Source organism: Helianthus annuus, chromosome 2, assembly GCF_002127325.2.
Source record: "Helianthus annuus cultivar XRQ/B chromosome 2, HanXRQr2.0-SUNRISE, whole genome shotgun sequence".
NCBI classification, from domain to species: Eukaryota; Viridiplantae; Streptophyta; class Magnoliopsida; order Asterales; family Asteraceae; genus Helianthus; species Helianthus annuus.
Genome location: NC_035434.2, coordinates 59,528,527 through 59,540,936, shown reverse-complemented (window position 1 = coordinate 59,540,936; position 12,410 = coordinate 59,528,527). Strand labels below are relative to the sequence as shown.

Sequence of the window (12,410 nt, the reverse complement as noted above, 5' to 3'; positions counted from 1 at the left end):
AATTCGGTTTCGGGGACGAAACCCTTTTTAAGGGGGGTGGACTTGTAACACCCCGAAAATATGAAACTTTATATTAGAATTAAAAAGTATAAATAAACAAGAATTTACTAACTAGGAGTTTTAACCTAGTTAGCTACAAATCTAGAAATAACTTATAACATGGTTAAGAACAACCAAACTTTAAGTTAAACAAAAGTGGAGGGGCTTATCTTGTAAAATCTGAAACTTAATTAGATAAAAAAAATAAATAAATAAAGGACCAAACACACAAAAGTGTGTCTGGTCGTACATGGGACGCATGGGGCGACCAGGAGACATCACCAAGCCCTAGTTCATCACTTAATTCACAAAATTGAAGGTCCAAATCTGATCAAAAACAAAAATTGAGCATAGATTACTGATCCTCATCACAAGAGGATTACAAGGTATGTAAAATTTGATGAAAACTCTCAACTCGAAATTCTCATGAAATTGGGAAAATCTGAATTTTATGGTTGCATGTTTGTTTTATGATGAACTAGGAACAATATGGAGTCTAGGGACAAACCCTAGACAAATACAAGTTGAAATCATGTGAAATTTTAGTAAAATCCATGAACACCATTGTAGGTGATAAGTGGGTTTTGTAGAACTTGATAAACACTAGGAAATTGGGTGTTGTTCTAGTGTAATTTGACAATGGTAAAGTGACTTCAGGATTTTAGAAGTTAACAATTGTGTAAAAAGGGTTGATTGATGTGAAATTTGGGCTAGATGATAAGCTAGGGATTTGCTATATAATCATGTAAAATTCTGCCCTTAAAGTGTTTGTTGAAATGCCTCAAAGAAGGCTCGAAATTGAAATTTAAAGTTAGACGCATGATTGTGATGATTTGACAAAATTATGCGATATATGGTTGAAAAGGAGTTCAAAACAAGTCGTGATTGAACTCTATAGGAAAAGATACCGGAGCGTCGAGTGGACAAGCCGGTGGCGATTCGCGTTGAAGGGCGTGCACTAAAGGTACGTAACCACGGTTTTGTTACGTTATATTTGTTATGTATTTTTACTAATAGACTTGAATTTAGAATAGAGTATGAATTTGGATGTCTAGTTGAAGTGACGAAGATCACTAGATAAGTAAATGGGTTAAATGTTAATTAGAACAAGTTTGGTATGTTGTAAAATGGTGGTTCCCATTAAATAACCAAACGGGTCAAATAATGGTCGAATCTTGTAGCGTTGAAGTGATTGAACCATCACTCATTTAAATTGAGTTATAAAGGCGTAATCCATGGAATGGACGTGATACGCTAAGATTGACAAGCCCGGAAATGGGTGATTATGGTTAGAAACCAATGTCGATGAATTACGCAAGTATGTAACTTGATACGTTACATTGATGAATTGTTGTTAAACTATGCGTTGTTGATAAAAATTGTGTTGGTTGTAGCGATCATGTACGTTACTTAAATCCGTAGGTTAAGAATTGGTTTGTAGTCGTTCGGTAGTCATCAAAATGGAGGATTTTCCATAGATGGACCAAACGGGTCGACTAATGATACTTTGTAATATTAATATTGTAAGTAGAAAGAAGTGGCGGAAATGGTCACAAGAGCACGAAGCCATAGGTTTGGTAATGAAGTGCCAGTGATAATAAGCCCCGGAGTTTGGGTAACAAGCGCCTTAGGTTTACTAGTTAAATGGTAGTAAAATGGCTAAGTTAGAATGGGTCGAATATTTGCATATGGACATATAGTCTTTCGGTCCGTAAACAAATTTTTCGATATGAAATTTGTAATAGACATGTCGGTAATGAATTTACAGAGGCATAGGAAAAAGAATCACTTAAAACGGACTTACGAGTCAAAAGTTATGGCCAATTTAAGTTGGAACTTGGTTAAATTTGAGCTGGGAATCTGCAGCATCAAAGAAATGAACATTCTGAGAAATAGGGGCTAGGCGTGACGTGAGGGGCCTTGGCGTCACGCGACGCCCCCTTCCGGGAATTTTTTTTTTATTTTCTTGGTTGTTGACTCTTGGAACTTGTTTGTATCCAATTTAACTTGATCAAAACTAACATTTGTCATGGTTTTGATCTTAGGTGATGTTGAAAGGTAACCGGAAGATGATCGAGCTAGATTTTGAAGAACCGAACACTACTTACAAGCTTCCGCAATGTTTTAAATCTTTAATAGACTATGTTTATGGGTTGTAATCAATAGTTAAACATCTTTTGAAATGTTTTAACTTAGTCGTTAGTTGACTAAGGGTTATGCTATTTATGAACTTCTCTTATGAAATCGTTGTTAATTAGCATCGTTTATTAAAAATGGTATAAACTATTATTAAATTCAAGTAAAATTCGACGGGTGTTACAGATAAAACCAAAACTGAATCCGTACTATATATGTTCGGACAATACCAGTATGATGCGATACAATTAAAAATCCCTAACTGGAATCCTACCGCATAGTACTGATATCAAAACTGCGCTAAATTGAAAAACGAATATCATGTTTGGTCAATACTAGTATGATACGATATCAATACCATACTGACATCAATATCAAAATTTTCATCCTTACTTAATTCTATTATGATAAAGACTATAAGGGTGGAGGAGGCACTTACCTAGCAACCCACAAGTACCCACGCCACAAGCCAATATGATTGTGCCACCTCATTGAACCTAATACAATGTAATTCAACCTAAATAGGAGGGGCACTCACCTAGCTCAATCCATTATCCTTAGATTTTTTCCCTTAAAATTTAAATAAACTGATGAAATATGGTTAACAAATAATTCCATTAGAAATTAGCTTCACACACACATCTAAATCTTATGCTATCCGGTGGTTCTAGACCCCTAGTGGATTCTGGTTGTTCACAGCCCTAAATTGGCGGCATTTAGCGATGATAGTGAAGTCAACAGTTGATTGCCCGCTAACAGGCTTCACACGATACTCGCTCCAAGTTGTAGCACCACCGCCTCCCATTACTCGATTGCACAACTCAGGTGTGCAATTGGGTCAGTTGCGACAGTGTACCAACCCACCCCAACCCGCCCTTGCTTATACCACTTGAAGTGGTTCCGAGTAACACGCCTCCCACCCTAAAACTAAAAATTAAAGAGTAAATTACAAGTTTTGTCCTTTATGTTTACATCAAATTTCAGGCGCTGTCCTTTAGGCCAAAACTTGACAGGCGGTGTCCATTACCTTTCAAAATCTTGCATGTTTTGTCCTTTAGTCCAAACCCAGTTAGAATTCTCAGTTAAAATATGTCATGTGCGAGGCACATGAGAGTAAAATGGTCATTTTCCTCTCACCCCTTTCAATTCCCCATTTATATCACACACCAACCCCTCAATTCAGCTTCTAATCACAATTCGATGTCCCTCATCTTTCAGAGTTAGGGTTTTTGTGAAATTTTGGGATGTTGATGATGATCAACAATTGATTAATGGCAATGGTGGTTGAAATTCTTCTGATCTAAGTGGCGATGCTATACTTACAAAGAGAATTGGGGACTTAAGAATCACTGCCTTCAAAGTTTTTCCCGATGCTAGCTACAAAGTAGATACAAAGGGGGTGTTTGGTTTAGCTTATTTTGGAGCAACTTATGACTTATTGACTTATAAAAGTTAATAAGTTATTTTTTGAGTGTTTGGGTTAGCTTATTTTGAAGGAGTTTGTGTCTTGAGAAGTTAGAATTTCTAACTTCTCACTTTTGACTTATATAAGTTAATAAGTCACTTTGAGAAGGAATGCCAAACACCCACAAAGATTGATGGATCCCAAGCAATTGGGGTGGAGAAAGAGAGCTTGGTGGAGAGAAACCTACTTAAAGGGATCGCTGCTGATGAGAACACTGCTGCTCATGTAATAATATATTAAAACGTGTCATATGTAGTTTTTGTTTCTTATTTTTATCGGTGAGAATGAAGTTCTTACCAGTTACCGCCAGTGTTTGACCTTCTCTGTTTGAAAACAGGATATTGCTACTCTGGGTGTAGTCAACGTAAGGTATTGTGGTTATACTGTTGTTGTAAAAGTCGAGGAGAGAGAAGTTTGACAAGAAAGTTTCTCCATTCCCATACATTGAGCTTTTAGATCAGCCTGATGCTGGAGCTTGTGCCCTCAATATCAACAGGTTCTTGCAGTATGACGTGTGATATAAATGGAGAATTAAATGACTTGAGAGGGAATGACCATTTTACCCTTATGTGATTTGCACATGACATATTTTAACTGGGAATTCCAACTGCGTTTGGACTAAAGGACAAAACGTACAAGATTTTGAAAGGTAAATGACACCGCCTGTCAAGTTTTGGCCTAAAGGTCGGCATCTGAAATTTGATGTAAAAATAAGGAAAAAACTTGTAATTTACTCGAAACTAAAAATGTGATTGTAACCTTGACCCAAAGTATCTTTCACTAGATGCATATACTTTGTATAGCAAAGGTATATTCCTAATTTTGTGTTCATCCAAAATTTAAACACACGTGTCCACCACATGGACCCTATAAATACAAAAATCCAACATGTCAAACAGGACTTTATCCAGACACGCATCCCAAGGTCTGCAAATCGCACTCAACTTGGGTTTTAATAATATCACGGATCACAGTTGCGCTATTTGAATCTGATCTGTTCTGGATCAGATAAGAACGACCCATAGCCATGAATCGGCACATAGTTTATCTGTTTTTGGGTTTGGTTTTAGGAGCTTTGAGGTCCAGCAATGGAGGAATCAGTAGTAGATATTCGAGAAGTAACGATATCAGTGCTGATATGCCGTTGAATAGTGATGTTTTTGCAGTGCCACCTGGGTATAATGCTCCGCAACAGGTTGATCATCTTCTCTCTGTATCTATGTGTTCAAAACTTCATGTTTGTGTGTATCTATCTATGAGGGTGTTTGGGAGTGCTTATTATTGCTTATTTGACTTTTTTTTTAAAGTTAAAAAGCTTTTGGATGAAAACTATTTTGTGAGGGAAAATTGAATAAGTCACTCTTTTGTGAACTTATCTAAAAAGTAGTTATAAGTTGTTTTGAAAAGCTAAGCCAAACGTATTATTGATGGTATGTTTTTGGCACATTAAGTGTTAGTTGTAATGATTTAGGATATGTTTACTAGATTACTAATCCGATTATTAGGGGTTGGGTGCTCCACTTTTCATCACTCACCACACCCAAGCAGCTTCCGCCACTTCATCGAACTTTATTCCATCAGTAGTGATGGATTTTAGTAGGGTGCCCATTAGGGCATGTGTAGTCATAAAGCCCTTTTAGGGGCGTTATGCGACATGTGGCATGCCACGTCAGCAAGGGGCTTTATGGGGCGTTATGCAATTTGAGGCCGTAGTCATAAAGCCCCTTTGTCATCATTACTCAATTAATTTAATTTTCATTTTTTTAAATAATTTATAAGTTTTATAAAATTAAAAAACATTCCATTAAATAAAAAACACTACATGAAAATTAAAAAAAAGTTACACAAAAAAAAAATTACACCTAAAAAATAAATTTATTCTTCGGTTTCATTTTCGTTCTCTCCTTCTTCCTCTTCGTTTTCTCCAGCATCCAAACCTACGTCTTCAAAGTTCCCGTCTTCGAATTCCTCAACCACTTCTTCCTCGGAATCTTCGTCGTGATCACTGTTGAATCGAATTGGGCGAATCACCCAAGCATGCTCAACCAAATCCGCCTTCAACGTGTTATGTATTTCTCTAGATCGCAGTAGTTGAGCATTTGCGAGTCTCTCTTCCGTTGTCGCTTGGGTTCCTTCGACCAAATCTTCGGGAATATAGTTTTGGCATATCGCTCTTCCATCATCCTCAATGATCATATTATGCAAAATGATGCAAGCATACATGGCCATTCGTATTCTATCCTTATGCCACCTGCGACAAGGATTTCTGATAAAATGCCATCGTTGCTGTAGAACCCCAAAACACCTCTCGATATCCTTTCTCGAAGACTCTTGTAATTTTTTAAAATACTTTCTTTTTTCATCGAAAGTTTCAGAAAACGTTTTAACAATAATCGAATACTCAGGGTAGATACCATCGGCCAAGTAGTAGCCATGCTCGTAATCGTTCCCGTTTGCATGAAAACCGGCCTTTGGTATAGTTCCAGAAATGTAGCCCTCTATTAATGGTGAAGCCTCTAACGTATTAATATCGTTAAAACACCCGGCTACACCAAAGAAGGCCGACCAAACCCAAAGGTCGTATGACGCAACACCTTGTAATACCAAAGTTGGCCCTTTTTGATCACCCCGTGTATGTTGACCTCGCCATGCGGTTGGACAATTATACCAACGCCATTGACGACAATCCAAGCTACCAATCATGCCGGGTATTCCATGCTTTTCTAGATGCACCTCATATATTTTTTGAAGGTCGTTCCAAGTGGGGTTTCTCAAATAACGTTTTCCATATAACTGGCATATTCCTAAAATATAATTTAATATACAAAAGTTTTACTAATAAGCTACTAAAAAATAAATATATAAAAGTAAATAAATAAAAGACAATAAAAATTACCATAGCAAAAATGTTCCAAGCAATCTCGGGTTGTTTTCTCCGCCATCTTCAAATACTCGTCGTTGATGTCGTACGTGTTTCCGTATGATAATACGCGTAAGGCGGATGTGACCTTTTGAATTGAGGTGAAGCCTAGATATCCTCGTGCGTCCATTCTTTGCTTAAAAAAATCATACCTATTTTCCAAGTCATTATTAATGCGCAAAAATAACCTTTGGCTCATCCGAAAACGTCGTCTAAAAACATTCGGTCCGTGAACCGGTGTCGCATCAAAATAGTCTTTCATCAAACGCTCGTTCGCGGCTTCACGATCTCGCAAGATATAGGTGCGTCGCAAGATGGGTCGTGGAGGAGGAGTAGGCCGAATGTGCTCAAATGCTTGTAGCACAAAAGTACATGCACTCGTAACCGCTTCTTCCTCGGCCGCGTCTTCGTCGGGCGAAAAAAATTTTCGGTGAATTTCGGTAAAAGAGTCTTCCGACGGGGAACCCATTTTCGGTAGCTTCAACACTTTTTTAAAAATATATAGAGAATGAGAGTGGGAAATATATAGAGAATAGAGAATGAGAGAATGTATTGATTTGTAAAAAAATGGAAGAGTAGGAAGGAATTTATAGTGGGAAATTAAAAAAAATTGATTTTTTTTTTAATATATGACCATTTGACAACGGTCAAAAAATCAAACATTTCATCGAACAACGCCGCGAAAATTATCGCGCTGCTAATTTTTTTTGGGCCATAGCGCCCTTCGTGGTGGTGTGCCCGGCGCTATGCCGGCGCTACGGTGGGCTAAAACGCCCCACTACGCATTACCTTACTAGTGATGGATTTTTTTTTAATAATAAATTAACAATAACAATTTCAATTAAATAAATATTACATTAAAAGAAATCCTAAATTACAAAGTAAAAAAAAACTAAACATTGTAAAGTAAAAAAAAAAATAAAAAATCTACGGCATCTCCCAACCCCACTTTTCACATATTTCACGTTTGCGTTGAAGTAGGATCGACTTAAAGGGTTCGTTAAGAGTGTCGTGCGGTTGTAACTTGACGTTTAAATCACTAATTTTTTTCGTTTTCGGTTAAGTGTTTAATATACGCCTTGTCATGTTTAAGTTTTGAAGCCACAAGTTTTTCTTTTCTTTCTTTGGTTTCGGCCATTCCCACCAACCTAGCCGCTTTGAATTGGGACGATATAAACTTCTTCATCGTCTTCTTCTTCTTTTTCTTCTTGAACCGGTTCACTATCGTCATCGTCATCAAGTTGTTGTGGTTCACGATATGCACGGGTGAATTGGTGAATGAGATTGTTATCTTCTAGTGGAGTGACATTTGATTAAACGGTTAGGTTTGAAACAATTGGGTTTGAAATGGTGGCATAAAAGGTTGGTTTTGATACGGTTGGTTGTGAAACGGTTCGTTTTGAAAGGGTTGGTTGGGAAACGGTTGGGTTTGAAATGGTGGGATTGGGTCGGCTTCGTCATGCAAGCGAAATCTCCTCGGCTCGCCAAGATTAGCTCGAACCTTTGGCCGTGTGGGTTTTTTCTTCGAACCCGAACCGTGTTTGCTCTTCATTTTTCGGTTTAGAATGTAGAGATGGTATTTTTGTGGGTTAAAAGGTTGTATTTTTTGTGGGTTTGGCGATGGTATATATATATATATATATATAGTGTTTAATTTTTTTTTTGTTCCAACGGTCAACCCAATGTTCAACTCAACGGTAACATTCATCAATCTTCACGCGTTATGGCCAGCACGCGTTATGACCACCACGCGTGGTCACCTTCAGTGGCGGCGGTGTTCCACGCGTGGTCACCCAACCACCACGTACCACAATGCTGCGCCCCGCCTGCCCTTATGTATCTATAATTAATTTCACATTTGATTTGAATTGGCAGTTTTGATGAACATTTGTGTGTGTGTGTGTTTGGGAATGTAATTATTTATGTTGAGATGTTTACTGCTAAGCTGATTTATATATATATTTTAATTTAATGCTTAGATTTGAATTGAATTGAGAATTTTGATGAACGTTATTAGTTTAATTAGGATATAATGGTTTGGATTGAGATGTTTACTAGATTTCTAATCCTATGCTGATCATCACAAGTCTGCAATTAATCTCACATTTGATTCTAAGTTCTACACATATATCAAATTCACATTATCCACAGTTTTTTGAACAAAACGGAATCTTATTTGAAAAATCTAAATTTTAACTTATGATGTTTGATATGTAGGTTCACATAACACAAGGGGATCATGAAGGGAGAGGAGTGATTGTTTCTTGGGTTACACCAAATGAACCCGGTTCAAGTAAAGTAACTTACTGGGCTGAGAATACTCAGCTCAAAAAACACGCAGTCGGAAAATTTGTCACCTACAAGTACTACAATTACAGCTCACCATACATCCATCATTGCACCATCAAGAATCTGAAAGTAAGAAAAACTGGTGCTTTATTGAGTTTTCAAGATTTACAATATAGGTGACAACGTGGGTGGGTCACGCGGTTTGGCTAATGAGTCAAAACAGGAGCAATAGGGGTTTGGGATGTACATGTTTTTTTTTTTTTTTTTTTTTTTTTTTTTTAATGTTCAAAACTGATCAGAGCGGGTCTGGTTGACGCGCAAACAGTTATTTTCCTCTTTAGTTTTTTTTTTTTTTTTTTTTAAATTGAATCTTTGATTATGTTTTATAAAAATAATTTATAAGAGTATTACTTTGAATACTTGAATAAAAATGACTTATGAGGTTAAATGTATTAAATATTAACTTTGGGTAATCGTGAACCAATTTGGCCCGTTCCTATTCAGCTATCTTTTTTTTTTTTTGACCCATTTGACCTGTTTGAGATAAATCACAACCCAAATCGACCTATACATACGTACATGCTATACATAGGTACATGGGTCGAACTTACCACCTCTAATTTACAATGAATGACAAAGTGGTCGGATTAACATCATCATTTAAATTTCGCAGTATAATACCAAGTATTTTTACGAGCTCGGGACAGGAAATGCCACGCGACAGTTCTGGTTTACCACACCTCCTGAAGTGGGCCCTGATGTTCCTTATACCTTTGGTCTTATCGGTATTGCATCTAATTCTTATAAGCTTAATTACTCAGTAATATGATATGACCGATACGTTATTTGTTGTGCTTACTTCTTTCTGGTATCTGTAGGGGATCTCGGTCAAACGTTTGACTCAAACCGAACTTTGACTCATTACGAATCAAACCCGGCAAAAGGACAGGCTGTGCTTTTCGTTGGAGACCTTTCTTATGCCGACGCATACCCGTTGCATGATAACAATAGGTGGGATTCATGGGGAAGGTTTGTAGAAAGAAGTGTCGCGTACCAACCATGGATTTGGAGTGCTGGGAATCATGAAATCGATTTTCTTCCTGAATATGTAACTGCACTGATTGATTTGATTCCTAGACGATTATCTTTCGGTTACTTGTAAATTTTAATTTCCGTTTTGATTTTGTAGGGTGAAGGTGAACCATTTAAGCCATATACACATCGGTATTATGTGCCATATGAAGCATCCGGGAGTACATCTCCTCTTTGGTACTCGATTAAACGAGCTTCTGCTTACATTATCGTGATGTCATCCTACTCGGCTTATGGTATGTTTGGATGTGTGTTTTAAAACTGATTATCAAATTCTTGATATTTATTAGAATGAAGATGACAGGGTTTGTCTTTTTTGCAGGAATGTACACGCCTCAATATAAATGGCTCATGAACGAGCTGCCCAAAGTGAACCGAACCGAGACACCATGGTTAATAGTGGTTATGCATTGTCCATTGTATAGTAGCTATGTACATCATTATATGGAAGGTGAAACCATGAGAGTGATGTACGAACAATATTTTGTTCAGTACAAAGTTGATGTTGTGTTCTCTGGACACGTTCATGCCTACGAGCGAACGGTGAGTGATTGTCATAGATAAAATATAAAACTTGTACGAGCCCCGTCTTTGATTTTTTTACTTTTTTTTCATGTTACAGGACCGGGTATCGAATATAGCTTACAATATCGAAAACGGGTTGTGCAATCCTAAATATGATGGATCTGCCCCTGTTTACATAACCGTTGGTGATGGAGGAAACCAAGAAGGATTGCTCTATGAGTACGTCATTGCTTAAAGTTACACGTTGCAATTATGATCCGTTAAATATTTTTGGGTTATTTTTGTTACAACTAGGCGCCTTAAAGCGGGTGAAACCATGTTGGTACTTCTTTATATATTAAAACGAAGTGTTTTGATCTGAACCCGTTTTGACCCATTAGCCGAGCCAACCTGCCTGATCTGCTAGGCTTGCTTAAAACCTTTTTTGTAAATCTTATTTTGACGAGTTAACGGGTTTTAAATTTTATTGTTGCAGGATGGTGGATCCACAACCGAAGTATTCGGCATTTAGGGAACCGAGCTATGGGCATGCTACATTCGAGATCAAGAACAGAACGACTGCTTATTACGCTTGGCATCGTAATCAAGATGGATATTCTGTCGAAGCGGATTCTTTCTGGTTTCACAATTTGTACTGGACTTCAACATCAGATTCATCAGCTGCATCTTTCTGAGTATAATTTCAAGGTTAGAAGTCAGAATTCCACGAGTGAATATGTTCATCAGCTGCATCACCAGATTCATCATGTTGCATGTGGATCTTAAGGCTAATGTTAAGATTTAAACTATGTGGGTGATAGTCAGATCTATAGATATATATGATAAAATGCAGTAAAATGAGTTACTAAAAGATTGTGTTTGAGATGATGGTGTTTGGATGTGTTTCTTGTATTTGAAATTAAAATCATAATAAGATGATTAAATGTTGAAGTATTAAGTAAATACAGTTTCAGTCCCTGGAGTTTACACCCAATCTCAGGTTCAGTTCTCATTTCAAAAAATTCAACACTCCTGTTCCTGACATATTCAATTGCTCACAATTAAGACTTTGGCACTAACAAACCGTTTGTATTTCAGTGCAAAGACGAATATACCCCCAAAGTTTACTTATAGTTTCAGCCCCTGAACGTATAATTCATATTTTCCCTCCATATTCAAAACTCTTTCCTAATCTAGTTACTAACCACCAATTATCCTTAATTACTCAGCAATATCATGTTATTAACATCAACAACAATCAGTATCAGGACCTGTAAACAGAATTGAACTTCCTTTAAAATGGGTTTGACTATTACAATTTCAAATGGGTTTGACTTTTATCAGGACCTGTAAACAGAATTGAGCTTCCTTTGAAATGGGTTTGAGTGTTACAACTTCAAATGGGTTTGACTTTTAGAACCTGAATTGAGATTGACTTTTAGAACTTCAACTGGGATTGAACTTTGCAATTGCAATTTAGTTTTAGTAGGAGAACATGAACTGCCTTCATTATCACCAGTTACTCTTGTCAAACAGGTCAAGCAATGCCTACCGGTTTCAGTCTCTCTCTCAAAACTCCGACAGTTGGATTCGGCTTCGACCCATCTTCTGTACGTCTCCACCACCAAGGAGTTTGATTGAGCCTGGTTAAACATCAAGGCATTTCCTAGCTCGGGCCCACTCATCTTCCTATAGTGAAAATGTTTAGCACGAGTACCGATATGGAACAATTACATTTTGGCCGACAACGCGTCCACAACGCTATCTTTATTTTCCACTAACCAATAAGGTACATACTTCTCCGAGGCTTCCGACTGTCTGAGTTACCTAATGTCGCAACCCCCGACCCCACCCCGGGAGCGGGAGTCGCGAACACGAGCCGGTGGTATCGGTGTTTATTGATTTGACAGCAGAAATGAGACATCAGGATCGTAGTTAGGAAAAATATTTCACAGTTTCAAAACA

At 37.5% G+C, this 12,410-nt stretch overlaps 1 protein-coding gene and 1 long non-coding RNA gene across 2 annotated transcripts; both read left to right on the top strand.

Moving 5' to 3' along the window:
* The first annotated feature begins 292 nt into the window (after positions 1–292).
* Positions 293–2,232, top strand: LOC110919249. The gene is made up of 3 exons (XR_002581569.2): positions 293–425; positions 938–1,003; positions 2,085–2,232. It is a non-coding gene; the product is annotated as an uncharacterized LOC110919249 (long non-coding RNA).
* Positions 2,233–4,536: 2,304 nt separating this feature from the next.
* Positions 4,537–11,408, top strand: LOC110919243 (purple acid phosphatase 2). The gene is made up of 8 exons (XM_022163518.2): positions 4,537–4,835; positions 8,778–8,978; positions 9,523–9,634; positions 9,728–9,957; positions 10,039–10,177; positions 10,264–10,484; positions 10,564–10,685; positions 10,942–11,408. The coding sequence occupies exons 1-8, from the start codon at positions 4,668–4,670 to the stop codon at positions 11,138–11,140; spliced, it is 1,392 nt and encodes a 463-aa protein (XP_022019210.1). The 5' UTR covers positions 4,537–4,667; the 3' UTR covers positions 11,141–11,408.
* Positions 11,409–12,410: the final 1,002 nt, after the last annotated feature.

Excerpts from the sequence above, each read along its gene's own strand:
- LOC110919243 (XM_022163518.2), top strand. The coding sequence starts at position 4,668 with ATGAATCGGCACATAGTTTATCTGTTTTTGGGTTTGGTTTTAGGAGCT. Across the intron at positions 4,836-8,777 it reads GGTATAATGCTCCGCAACAG|GTTCACATAACACAAGGGGA; the intron begins GTTGATCATCTT and ends TTTGATATGTAG. Across the intron at positions 8,979-9,522 it reads GCACCATCAAGAATCTGAAA|TATAATACCAAGTATTTTTA; the intron begins GTAAGAAAAACT and ends TAAATTTCGCAG.